The sequence below is a fragment of the Pristis pectinata genome, chromosome 19 (genome assembly GCF_009764475.1).
Source record: "Pristis pectinata isolate sPriPec2 chromosome 19, sPriPec2.1.pri, whole genome shotgun sequence".
NCBI classification, from domain to species: domain Eukaryota; kingdom Metazoa; phylum Chordata; class Chondrichthyes; order Rhinopristiformes; family Pristidae; genus Pristis; species Pristis pectinata.
This window is the reverse complement of record NC_067423.1, coordinates 33,732,238-33,746,500: the sequence shown is the minus strand read 5'-3', so window position 1 is coordinate 33,746,500 and position 14,263 is coordinate 33,732,238. Positions and strand designations below refer to the sequence as shown.

Sequence of the window (14,263 nt, the reverse complement as noted above, 5' to 3'; positions counted from 1 at the left end):
TTGAATCACTTCTATGATCACAGGAGTCGTGTATTGGGGGATCGAGGTGTACATCACCAGGTCAGATAGAGAATGGTTTAGATTCAAAGCTAGCTTCAATAATGTATCTCAGCTGCACATTTAGGAGAGTGCCTTGTTGCAATCGATCAGAATCAGATTTGTATAATGTGAAATTTGTTGTTTTCGATGATTTCTCTGTGAAAAAAGGTGTGATTCACTGCATTACTACAATGACTTAGTTGGCTGTATAGAGTTTTGGGATGCTTTGAGGTTGTGCAATGTACAGCATGAGTGCAATTTAGAATCATTGAGTCATAGAGTCATACAGCACAGGGACAGGCCCTTCACCCCAACTGGTCCATGCCAACCAAGATGCATATCTAAGCTAGTCCCATTTGCCCACATCTAGCTCATACTCCTCTGAACCTTTCCTATCCATGAACTTGTCCAAGTGTCTCTTAAATGTTATTATTGTACCTGCCTCAACCACTTCCTCTGGGAGCTCATTCCATATATGTACCACCCTCTGCATGAAGAAGTTGCCCCTCAGGTCCTTTTTAAATCTTTCCCTTAAACCCATGCCCTCCAGTTTTTGATTCCTTTTCCCTATCTATGCCCCTCATGGTTTTATGCACATCTGTAAGATCACCCCTTAGTCTCCTACATTTTCATTATTTCTTTTATTATTTAGGGTCGTTTATATGCAATATTCAGTGAGATTGTCAAACTAAGGTTTCTGAGAAGAAATTGCTGTTTAATGGCTTGTACGCCGCATTGCCTGATTAACATTCTTTAAATGTTTAATATCATAAGTAATCATCCATTATGTTTTTTGGTCTGTTAAGATCTATACAGCAAAAGTTTGGTACAATTTACGATGAAAATGGCACATAATTCCCAAGTTTTGTTTTTAAGTACATCTGATTGAACAACAATTTTCCTTCAGTCAAACGGGACACAAGTTGTACACCACCAATGAGAAGATTTGTTTGTCCAGAAGATGATCCGACAGCAAAAGGCATTGAATGTATGAAGACTTGTCAGAACTATGACTTGGATTGCGTGAGCTCTAAGTGCATGTCAGGTTGCATGTGTCCTCCTGGGAAGGTGAGAATCATAATTCACACAATGAAACAGTGCTCTGCATCTAGATGTAAATACATGCCTTATGTATGATCTATGTTTTAGGTACAAGTGGGGACCATGTGCATTTCTCCAGAAATGTGTTCATGTCTACACAATGGCAAAGAATATGGCCCTGGAGAAACTATAAAACAAGGCTGCAATACCTGGTAATGTCCTTTTACTTGCTTTCATTAATGCAGACCTATTCATTGAATGTTTTTGGATGCAAAGCAATTGTTGGACCTGTTTAAATCATGGTGGATATCCTAACTCCTTACCTCTGGGGACATTGATTGGAGATCAAATCGTGACCTTCTGACTGTGAGAAATTTGTGAGCCTAAGTTTCCTTTATCTGGTTGTATGAGTCAGAATATTACAGGTGAACCAAACTGTTCAGGAAGATTGGGTGCTTGATCCAAGGTCTTCACTGCACTTCAGCCTGTCAGGTGGCTGGGACCTCTGCACCCATGGGTTAAATAGGGATCCCATCTTGTGATCAATACCAACTCCTGTGGAAATGGTATGTGCTCAAATATGATGACTCGTATGACAAAGTAACGACCTCAATTACCAAAACATTCCTTGTTGATCCATCTCACCCCAGCCAACACCATTAACCGTCCATTGAATGGGAGAGGAAATTTGGTGGTAGGAGGCTACAGTAGTGGATCTGGTGAAAGGTGATGTGAATACCATTGTGGCATGGGGATAGTGAGAGTTAGAGGGAGGTGAGGTTTACTTGAGGATGGGGGTAACTCAAGGCTCCCTTACCACACCCAAAGGAGCATTCTTCCTCATGGCTTGATGAGGAATCCATCAATGCTCCTCTGCTCAGGCCTGCACCTCATATTGTGGTCAGTTTCCAATTGCATCATCCTATCTACATACAGAGAGGACAGGAGGGTTAGAAACCATTGATTATCGCCCTCATTTTAACTGCTCACCTACCCAGTTTCCATCTGGTTGGGGGAGTTAACATCAGGGCTTTGCTACTAATGCCCACCCTGACTGTCATACTTTGAATAAGGACTGCACATTTGCACTGCACCACAACATAAAAGCTTACCCTGTGGAAGTGCTCTATTGAGGTACAAGTGGAGTCATGCATATTTGTCCAAAAATGTGTTCATGTCCGCACAATAGCAATGGATACAGTCTAAGCTGTTAGAACTGAGAAGATCATAAATGTAAACTTTTGTTGGCATGAACTTCTTTTATTTTTAAAATAGAAAGAAACTCACCATCAATTAATAAAAACATCAAAGGGAGTGGTGAGAAATCATAACAAAGGAATATTCATGCTCTTAGCCCATACACATTTTCTGTCACCGTGTTTATAATTTAGTGAGACTGCGCTTCGTGACATTGCAAGAATTCTTTTTGGTACTTCCTGCCATTTGTTTATGCTTTGCAACAATTAAGTTTTCAGATAATTGTCCTATACTTTATTCAGCAAATTGGCAGAAATACAATAAGCAAGACTTAGAGTCAGCCAGAAATTAGTAGTAATTCTCATGAGATGATTAGATAACCTCAGAAGTGCCCAATTTTGTTTTGCCCCTGGATCTCAAAGAAGTAGTGTTCACAAACTTGTTGCACTAATTTTACCGAAGACTTGACACCTTTTAAGAACACAAGAAATTCTGCAGATGCTGGAATCTGGAGCAATACACAGAAAATGCTGGAGGAACTCAGCAAGTCAGGCAGCATCTGTGGAGGGAAATAAACAGTCAATGTTTCAGGCCAAGGCCCTTCATCAGGACTGGAAAGGAAGAGGGCAGAAGCCAGAATAAAAAGGTGAGGGGAGGGCGAGAAGCACACACTGACAGGTGATAGGTGAGTCCAGGTGAGAGGGGGAAGGTAGGTGGGTGGGGGAGGGGGAGGAAGATGTAATAAGCTGAGAGGTGTGAGGGAGAAGAGGCAAAGGGCTGAAGAAGAAGGAATGCAATTGGAGAGAGCAGTGGACCGTGGGATAAAGGATGGAGGAAGGGAGGAGAGGAGATGGGCAGGTCAGCAAGGTGGGGGAAGGGAGCCACAGGAATGAGGGAAGACAAAGGGTTGGGAGGGGAGGAGAAAAAGAACGGGTGGGGTCACCGGAACTTAGAGAAATCGATGCTGATGCCATCAGGTTGGAGAGTCCCAAGGCGGAATATGAAGTGTTGTTCCTCCAACTTGCGCCCAGCCTCAACGTGGCAGTAGGGGAGGCCGTGGGTAGACATGTCAGTATGGATGAGGAATTGAAGTGGGTGGCCACCAGGAGGTCCTGGCTGTCGCAGCAGACAGAGCGATGATGCTCGACAAAGTGGTCACCCAATCTGTGTTGGGTCTCGTCGATGTAGAGGAAGCTGCACTGGGAGCACTGGATGCGATAACTGACACCCTCGGATGCACAGGTGAAGTAGTGCCTCACCTGGAAGGATTGTCTGGGGCCCTGAATGGTGGGGAGGGAGGAGGTGTAGGGACAGGTGTTGCACACATAAGTGCTGGGTGGTGGGACGCTATCAGTGGGGAGGGATGAGTGGACAAGGGAGTCTCAGACAGAGCGGTCCCTGTGGAAAGCAGAGAGAGGGGGTGAGGGGAAAATGTGCCTGGTGGTAGGATCCCATTGGAGATGGCGGAAGTTGTGGAGAATGATGTGTTGGATGCATAGACTTATGGGGTGGGAGGTGAGGCAAGGGGAACTGTCCCTGTTATGTTGGTGGGAGGAGGGGGTGAGGGCAGATGTGTGGGAGGTGGAAGAGATACGGGTAAGGGCAGCATTGATGGTGGTGGAAGGGAAGCCCTGGTCACTGAAAAAGGAGGACACCTCTGATGTCCTGGAATGGAAAGCCTCATCATGGGAACAGATGTGGTGGAGGCGGAGGAACTTTCAGGAAGTCGTCTGCATGTTAATTCCTGTCTCCACATGACTTCTGTTTAATAAACAGAGCGATCGTCCAGCACCACCTTCCTGACACAAATTCCTTTCTATTTTTTTAATTTGCACTGTAAAAACATGTCTCGGTATGTATGCTTCCAATTGATTGAGAGGAACCTCTGTAAGGTTTAATTTGACTGCTTGCAGCTTTTTATTTCCAAATGGCAACATTACTTATCTGGCAGCTTGTCAGAACGTGAGCTTAGAAATCATTGGCGGTTACCTTCATCTGAGCATTTAACAGGGTTTTCAAAACATATCTCTGGTATTTTAATGGAGACATTGACCTATTTACCATAAGTGGATTAGTACAGTGATCCTTTGAAAAAGCCAGACACAGATTACACACATGCAATAATGCTGTTCACAGTCATTTTACAGCTCAGCATGTAATTGTCAGTATCAATATGGGAGAAATATTTTAACTGGAAAATTTTGTAAATCTAATTCTGTTCATGATTTAATGAATCTATAAAATGCGTGTTTCTAGCAGAGGGTAAAAATGAACACAACATGTACAAATTTGATCCAAAGTACTGAATTGTATGAATTGGCTTGTCCTTTGGATTGAAAAAAAAATGATTTCCTCTGTCAAAAGAATGAAACAAAACTTCTGGGGCACTTTTACAAAATCAGTGATGGTGATTGCTATCGCCATAATTTCTTGTCTATCAGATGGAAAATTATGGTGATGAGGAGTTGTAATCCCCAGAGTTGAGGTTCCCTGCTGAAAAATTGTTCTGTTGTTATTGCCTGTGGGATTTTGGCTGTTATCATTCTGACATAACAGTCTGTACCATTGGGGTGCTTTTTCTGCTGAGTTCAAATGTTCATTTCTTTACAATATTATCAGCACGTCAGGCAGCATCTGTGGTGAGCTGATATTTCAGATCACTGACTTTTCATCAAAACTGGGAAAAGTCGGGAATAAACAGATCTTAAGATACGGTAATGAGGTGACTAGGGGACCAAAGGGATGATCTGTGAAAGGATAGAAGACGGGACAAGTCAAATGACCAAAGGAGGGATAGTATAAGGTGAGAGAGTATGGCAAAGGGGCAAGTAAAGAAACAAAACTATGATAAGGGATATAAATGGGAAAAGCAGAATCATTATCTGAAATTACCAAACGAAACACAAAAAGCGCTGGAGGAACTCAGTGGAACTTCCTTCCAGTGCTTTATGTGTTGCTCCATTTTCCAGCATCTGCAGTCTCTTGTGTCTCCATTCCCAAACAAAAAGAAGCTTCACTATTCTAATAAAAATAGCTTCAATTTTGCAAGTTATTCTCCTTCTTTCCAAGCGGGATTCCAGTGACTTTATGTATCCTCTTTTGTCTTAACATTGTTCATAAAACTGCTGCCAAAACTCTTAACACCCTGTGAATATTTTAATGCATTCTTTATTAAATCTGAAACCTCTGGCTACAAACCCAGTTGTATATTATAATTTTTCATGCCCTGGTCTACTGAAGGTATGGCTTTTGTTGTCTTGCGAACCTGTCTTTAGAAATCCCGCTGCACATTCACCTTAACCAACTTTTCACCTTCCAGTGCTTCACTGAGAACCACTACCACTTCACAGGTACTGAATACGACAGAAGGAAGCTACTCAGCCCATCAAATCTATGCTGGCTGCATAGCCCCACTAATTTTCACTGCAACCTATTCTCCCCCCATTCCCATCAACTCTCCCCACATTTTACCACTCACCTGCATATTAGGAATGATTTTACAGTGGTCTATTAACCCACCAACCTGCATGTTTTTGGGATATGGAAGGAAGCTGGAGTACCTGGAGGAAACAGGGAGAATGTGCAAACTCCACACAGGCAGCATCGGAGGTCACGATCGATTCTGGGTCACTGGCATGAGGAAGCAGATCTACCTGCTGCACCGCAGCACTGCCCCTGTGCACTAATGTGGCTCTTGTTGTCTTGTGAATTTACATTTAGAAATCCTGCTGCACTTTAACCTTAATTGGCTCACCACCACTTTATAGGTACTGGGTTCAAAATGGCGTAGCTTAAAGTTGTTTTGTAGAAGGCTGGTTCTCCCCTATGCACAAAGAGAACCTTGACTCTTCTGCTCACCACTCTCTCCCAACCTGACCTACCCACTATCGTCCCCCTGCCACCAATTCTCCCCAACTCCCACCCCTTAATAGATTCATTATATCGCAATGAAATCCCACCTTTTATTGTGTGTGGAGACTGCTGGCCATCAAATATTGTATGTTGTGCAGCTGATGAGCTCTGCTCTTTCTGCCTAGTCTTCCAGCACAGGGTTAACAAGCCAGCTGGCAAGATGAGAGATTGGTAGTTTTCAGCCTCTGCGTAATTCCTATTGGCACACCCTTATGCCAACAAACATTAACAAGCTTTAGTTATGTACCTATGTTTACTGCTGGTAGGAATTAGGCATTTTACATTGGAAAAAATGGCTTCTGCCAGCAGTGAACGTAAGTGGATACATCTGGCTAAGGCTGTAAAGTTAAGGGATGGACTTTTATCATACATACAGAAAACTGACTGTAATTAGTGACAGATTGGCTGGCATGACAACAGTTGGGATAGAGCCATCACTGCATTTTCAAACATTCAAACAATGAATGTACTTCAAGCAACACTATTGTGTTGAATCTAATAGTGCAATGTGGTGGAATAGCCCAGAGATCTCTCCTATGTGAGGAAAGCTGAATGTGTAGCTGGTAGCCACTTATTCGTTGGCACTAACATAGTGGTAAGCTCGTCCCCTGCTTCAAAAAGGTTCTATGGAATCCAACATTTGATTATAATTCAAGTATTTGGTTTGGCATTATTGCTTAGCATTTTGAAAGTTACTTATGCCTGTGCAAAGAGTTAATTGCACTGAAAATATGTTGTATTGTTAGAGGAAGTTTCTGGATGGGACATTAAACCAGACCCACTCAGACTGTTGAAGTAAAATGATATGATCCTGTTACTTACTTTGCCAGTATTCTCCCTCACACTCATTCTGTAAACAAAGCAGACAAGTTAGTCAGTTATTTAAGGTGCTACTTTGTGGGATAGGAGGAGAAATGTTTGCTACACCAGTGAAAACCCAACACACTCTGACCTGATCTCGTGTCAATTCCTTCTTCAAATATCTATTTAGTTTGAGTATGGCTTCTGGTGCACTATCGCAAGGTGATCCATAATCCAACAACATTCAGTGTAACAACAGCTCGCTTAATGACCAACTTCACATTCTTGATGATGATTTAAAAGTCATGACCTTTTGTCGCTGACTTTCTAATGACAGGAAATAGACTTTCCCAATTCAGTGTTATCAGAGATCATAATTTCAAAATACTTTGTTAGGTCTCCTCTGAGGCTGTTGTGTTTCAGTGTAAACAGTTCCTGTGTGATAAATCTCTCCATATAATTAGTTTTCCAGTGTACTAATTGGTTGCCATGACTGTTTACCACAGAAACACCAGTGAAGGAGAACATGACAGGTGCTATATGTATAAATTACTGGCTTCTCCGAGGGATACAAAGGGTTAAATATAGATTTGCTGTGTGATTGGCATTATATCATTGTAAATACAAGAGTGTACTCTTATCAGGAAGGGTTTTCACAGCATCCCTGTGGTTGCAAGTAAAAGTGCTTTCAGAGTGTAGAACTGAGCTGTGATGTGAAAGTCATCACTTGAGTTCTTGAGATGCAATGAGAGAAACCAACTGACTACTGTGCTACCAGATTTAGGAGGAAAAACATGTTTACTGCTTGACCTTTCGTGCCAGCTTCAAAATTAGATGCAAACTGTTTATTTAATATGATGGATAGTACTGTTCAGTGAAATTAGGAATAATCTTTTGTTATCATTTGTTTTTACAGCAAATGTCTCAATCGCAAATGGCTCTGCACTGAAAAAGTCTGTGATGGCACCTGCCTTGGGATTGGTGAGGCTCATTATATTACTTTCGATGGACTGAAGTATACATTCCCAGGCAAATGTCAGTATGTCCTGGTTCAGGTAAGGACATCCTCTGTGGTTTTATAGTGAAAAGTTGATCAGGGAAGTAGCAATATGTGCACCAGATACACAAGTTCCCCATTGAGAGAATATTTTTGTACAAATATCGTAATAATAGTAATATCTTGAGCAGGACTAATGATTATTCATTCTAGCTTTCCCTTTCAAATCACCCGATGGTTTTCTTTTATAATTCTTGAACAGATATCAATGCCTCACCAACCTGAAATGTTAACTCTGTTTCTCTTTCCACAGATGCTGTCTGACCAGCATTTTCTGTTTTTATTTCAAATATCAATGATCCCTTTCTCTCAGATAAATTAAATCTTGCCATAGGTCTCTACGCCATCACCCCCTCTGTAAATCTGTAAGTTAAATAAATGTCGTGTATAAAAGATGCTTCCCAAATGTATGCTTTTTTTTTATATACTCCTAACTGTGCCACCCTAATCTACAATCTTACATGGAACATAGAACAGTACAGCACAGAAACAGGCTCTTTGGCCCCTGATATACAGTATGCGCTGATTATGATCCCAGTTTAGACTACACTGCTGCCCACACATGGTCTATATCCCTCCATTCCCTGCCTGTTCATATGTCTGTCTCAATGCCTCTTAAACATTGCTATTGTATCTGCTTCCAGCACTTTCCCTGGCAGTGCGTTCCAGACACCTACCTTTCTCTGTGTGGAAAAAAAATTACCTCGTAAATCTCCTTTAAACCTTCCTCCTCTCACCTTAAATCTATGCCCTCTCGTATTTGGCATTTCCACCTTGGGAAAATGACCCTGACTATGCCTCTCAGTATTTTATAAACTTCTATCATGTGTCCCCACAGCCTCTGCTGCTCCAGAGAAAACAATCCAAATTTGTCCAACCTCTCCTTTTCGCTAATACTCTTTAACACAGGCAACATCCTGGTGCACCTCTTCTGCACCCTCTCCAAAGCCTCCACACCCTTCCAATAATACAGCTATCAAAGCCACACACAATACTTCAAATGTGGCTTAATCAGGGTTTGATACAGCTGTAACATGACGTCCCAACTTTTAGACTCAACATCCAGACCAATGAAGGCAATTAGGCCATACACCTTCTTTGCCACCCTATCTACATGTGTTGCCACTTTCAGGGAGTTATGGACTTGCATCCCAAGATCAATTTGTACATTAATGCTCCTCAGGGTCCTACCATTGATTGTATATTTTCATCTTGATCCTACCCAAAAGGAGTTTCCTTTGATTCAAATTTTCCTTACTTGTGAATACCTTAAAGAATTGCTCTTGCTTACAGACCATCCGCAGGTTGCGAACACCTGAATTATGGACACCCAGACATACAAATGGGTTCCTATAATATTATTACATTCGGAAGTCCGACATGCATACACACGTTCGTCCTAGGAACAGTAGATCTGGCTTCCTCTTACTGCTTTTAGCAACTGGTCTTTCTTATCAGTCTTATGTGCTTTTGATGCCATTCATTATAATACAGAAGAGATGTGGTTACCATATTGAGTGAGTTTTGTCTATTTTCTGACTAATGGACAAAGTCGACTTACGGACATCTGTAAAAATGGAACCTGTTCGTTACTCGGGGACGGCCTTGAAGTATATATTTTAATATTTCAGTTGTTTCCCTACATTGACTTTTGAAGTTTTCTTTAATTTTTAGGATAGTTGTGGTGTGAATGAAGGAACATTTAGCATCTTAGTGGAACACAGTGGCTGTGGATTGCCAGGAGAAGAATGTTCAAAGGACATTACTGTGTTGTATGACGGAGGAGAGCTGGAGTTGTTTGGGCGAGAGGTGTGTAAAGAGATCACTGTTTCTTGGGGACATGAAGCAATTTGTGGCTTGTTAAAAATGAATTTCTAACAAAAATTAAACATCACTTATTCACAGATAATCTTAACACCTGAATTTCTTTAATTAGGTGACAATCAAAAGGCCTTTTAAAAATGGAGAAAACTTGCAGATATTCAATTCTGGTCTTTACTACATTATTGTATTGGGTAAAATGATTTCTATACTGTGGGATAAGGGCACTCGAATCTCTGTTCAAGTTCAGGGCCAGTACATGGTGAGTTGATTTCACTGATTTGTTTTTCCCTAGTTTCTTCTTCCCTCCCAGCTTTCCTTCCTCTCCCTTTCTCCTTACCTACCCTTTCTCCTTTTACCTAGCCATCGATTTTTCCATCCATCTTTTCTTTTTCCAAACTTTCTCTTTAATTTTTTTGTACCTTCTTTCTGTAATGAACTGGAAATCATTTAAGTACCAGAAGTAGTCTTTTATTTCGCAACAGACAACCACACAGAATACTTTGAAGTTGGGGAGAACAGTCAGGAAATTCTTTGTACTTTTATGTGGAAGTAGATTCATTAATGGTCTCTTTTCTCTAGACAATAAAAGAATGATAAATGACCAGAGAGAGATTATCAAAGGATTCAATAGGGCAGATAGAGAGAAAATGTTTTCACGTGCAAGGGAGTCCAAAGTTACCGTCTATAAATGTAAGCTGGAACCTAATAAATCTAATGAGGAATTTGGGATAAACTTCTTTTCCCAGAGAGTGGTTAGAACTCTTTGAAGTTAGAGGGAACAGTCAAGACAGACTATTAGCCTTGATGAATTTAAGTTAAAGTTAGAATAGCTTGCACTTTCTGTGCAATTCTATATCATAAAGTCAGATGTCAGACAGCATAAAAAATATACTTGAACAATAGTAATTATTTATTCAGGCTATCTAATCCAATGGTTCTGGAGAAGCTATCTGCAAGGACAATGAAATGTTAATTTAATCTTTTTCCCATCATTCTCTATTCATATGTTATTTATTGCTTCTTATCACTTTTCAAATACATGTAAAATACATGTAAAACGGACACTGTCTTTACATTTTAATGTTTTTGTTAAAAAATAATTCCCCAAGAAATATTTAAGATTAAGAATATTTAACCAGCATAACGTTATGATATACAACCCTAAGATTGTTACATTCATACACCATTATGCTTCAACTGAAATGATTTATATTAACTGCAATCTTATTCAAATAAAAGTTACATGCATTTGCTTTCTTCCAAATCCCACTCTGTGAAACAGGGTAAAGTCTGTGGATTGTGCGGTAATTTTGATGGAAATAAAAATAATGATCTGCTGGGCAGTGCTAATCAGCTTGAAATTGACCCCATTGATTTTGGGAATTCATGGACAGTGAAACATTTATGTGCTGATGCCTTTCAGGTAATCTCTTGACCTAAGCCAATATTGGTGTTCTATTAACTTTGTAGTAGGAAAAGAGTTGGTTCAAACTGATTGTTTTGGCTTTATTCTACTTCCCAGACACCCTCTCCATGCAATGGAAACAGTCTGAAGCAAGCTATGGTTGAAAATTCTTGCAACATCATAAAAAGTAGCCTGTTTAGTGAATGTGCACAGCTGGTAAGAATCCTTCCTTCGTTCAAACTGATTGGATTGACACTTTAAAAATTGTTTGTGCTGGCAGAATAATTCTACACAGAGGAACTCTGAAATTGTTTCATAATGAGGTTGTTTTCTCTAAGTATGTGCAGCATCATTTGCCAGAGCATATTTTCCACCAGTGAAAAGGGCAAAAGTTTTATTATGCAGGCTTATTAGAGTTACATAAGAGTACCACAATTATATACTATATTTAGTGCTTTAGCTAAAGGCCCTCTTTACCTTGCCATTGATATTTCCACCCATTCAAAGTAGACAGTGTAACCAAACACTGTAACCATGAGGGCAGGGTGCTCTTGAAGGATTTAAGCCAATTTGTATAATAGCAATTTAAGCTCCAACAATGGTCTTTAAAACTCGAAGTGGGTGAACAAAGCCATGCCAGAGATGAACAGGTACCAGACAGCTTGCACTTGCAAATATGCCATCAACCATATCTGAATGATTTAACACTCCTTTCCTGTCATATGATCAAGGGAAGCTGGCTTTGCAGGCTCAAGTTTAACATATGGAGAGAAGTAGAACAGTTCCATCCATTACAAGAGGTTCTTCTGATTGCCTGAATCATCTCAATCAAGTTTTATGTAAATTACTCAAGTACCAATTTCATTGTTCAACCTGACATCCCAAAGTCTGAAGAATCATCAACAATAGTTATGTGGCTGATCAGATATCTGGATACAATGACATAGTTTACTAGAGCTAATGACCATCTGTTCGATCAATGTTCAACCAGTTAGTGAGCAGGACTCCAACTTACGTACACTAATGCACATTAACATTGAGGTTTACAAGTGTACACTCAAGCGCAATGTGCAATAATTTGTCATGTTGTGCTGTCTCAATGGGTGTCTTTTAATGAAAAGCACAAAGTACTTTTGTGTTTTGTAAGTCGGCTGTAAGAATAGCCTCTCAGATGTGAAGAATCCAGCAACACCTTGATGTGTTAGTCAGATGTATAAACATATCTCTCTACACTCTGGAAAATGTGGTTTAAATACAGTTAATGGATAGGCAGATTATGATATTATATTGTACAGTTAGAAAAGCCTCAAAAATTGTGATCAGTTCAACCTACAACTTGATTGACATTGGGGTGGGTCCAATCCTGCCAACTGCAGTAATCCCTTGGCTGCTCTTATTTGCTGTGGCATCCACAGGATGGGCCATGCTGAATGTCTCTGCACCCCACCCCAGGCACTGCCTTGATGACGTTTGACAATTTGCATCATTTACTGTTCTCAAACAGCTTAATGGATTTAAATAAGAAAAATCCACTTTAAGTGTATTCTGATTTTGTATTTAATTAGTTTTGAATTTGAAATATGTGAAATAAGTGCAAATTAACTAAAAAGCATAAAGGTAAAGCAAAGAGCATCAGCTCAGTACAATACAGAAGGTCAGATGTAGAAGCTGAAGACACACTGAGCACTGGAGGGAAAATGGCAGCATCCCCAAATGGAACTGTCACCCACACCGGGGCTCAATCCAACCCAATCAGTGCCTGCCGAGGGAATGCAATGTGCAGCATACAATTCTGCTTGAGCAAAGATAAGTCCAGTAAACCCAAAAATGTTATCAACGTTTTCCTCACTGTTTTCAGCTTCAAAGGATGGAGCGGTTCTTTGTCCACAATATGCATATTTGAAACTAAAAAAAATCTTGTGGAGACTAGTATTTAAAGTGAAAGTAGATAATTTTTTGAATAATAGGGGAATTAGGGGCTGGCTATGGGGTATAGAAGAGGAGATGAAGCCTGGAGTAGTTCACCAATAATCATACTAAATGGCAGGGCAGGCTTGAGGGACCAGGTGGCCTACTCCTGCTCCTATTTACTTGTTCTTGTGTTAAAAAAAACCCAAGGGAAATTGGCAAAGGATCTGAGCTTTTTCCTGTTTATATTAAACTACAGATTTAATCTTTCCATTCTTTAATTTTATGTTTTATTTTAGATTGATCCTCAGCCCTTCTGGGAAATCTGTGTGTATGATGCCTGTTCCTGTGACTCCACAGGACAGTGTCTTTGTCTTTGCAATGCTATAGCAGCCTATGCACACGAATGTGCTCAGCAAGGCATTCTTGTCCCGTGGAGGACAGACAAACTGTGTCGTAAGTAAAACTGGTTAAAAAGTAGATTGGGTTAGAAAACTGCACAAAATTAGAATTGCCTGTTATTCAAATGTGTGTCTCAGGCTCTTTGACAATGGCCTGATATTGGCAACAAACAACAGTAGTAGATCATAATGCATCTCCAACTGTTAGGCTTTGAAAAATAACTAATGACATTTTAAGTAAATATAGTTGCAAAAGGATTTGTTATTTCTAAAGTAGAGTGAGCAATTTTGATGATGTCACGAAGATTCTGTTAACCCCCAATTTATTTAAAAGGACTTAAAAGAAGAATAAATTTTTAGAATATATAACATAGAACATTACAGCACTGTACAGGCCCTTCGGCCCACGGTGTTGGTCCGACATTTTATCCTGCTCTAAGATCTATCTAACCCTTCCCTCCCACATAGCCCTCTATTTCTCTATCATTCATGTGGCTATCTAAGAGTCTCTTAAATGTCCCGAATGTATCTGCCCCCACAACCTTTACCAGCAGTGCGTTCCATGCACCCACCACTCTGTGTGAAAAAACATACCTCTGACATCCCCCCTATATCATCCTCCAATCACCCTAAAATTATGCCCCCTCATGTTAGCCATTTTCGCCCTGGGAAAAAGTC

The 14,263-nt window shown here is 40.4% G+C and overlaps 1 protein-coding gene across 1 annotated transcript in view; it reads left to right on the top strand.

Moving 5' to 3' along the window:
• vwf (von Willebrand factor) overlaps nucleotides 1-14,263 on the top strand; it is an 81,268-nt gene that overhangs the window by 24,389 nt on the left and 42,616 nt on the right. The window contains exons 18-25 of the mRNA XM_052034163.1: nucleotides 947-1,107; nucleotides 1,189-1,292; nucleotides 7,907-8,045; nucleotides 9,722-9,856; nucleotides 9,984-10,130; nucleotides 11,154-11,294; nucleotides 11,394-11,492; nucleotides 13,484-13,640. Of these exons, the coding sequence (XP_051890123.1) occupies nucleotides 947-1,107; nucleotides 1,189-1,292; nucleotides 7,907-8,045; nucleotides 9,722-9,856; nucleotides 9,984-10,130; nucleotides 11,154-11,294; nucleotides 11,394-11,492; nucleotides 13,484-13,640 (1,083 nt within the window). The remainder of the gene's footprint in view (nucleotides 1-946; nucleotides 1,108-1,188; nucleotides 1,293-7,906; nucleotides 8,046-9,721; nucleotides 9,857-9,983; nucleotides 10,131-11,153; nucleotides 11,295-11,393; nucleotides 11,493-13,483; nucleotides 13,641-14,263) is intronic.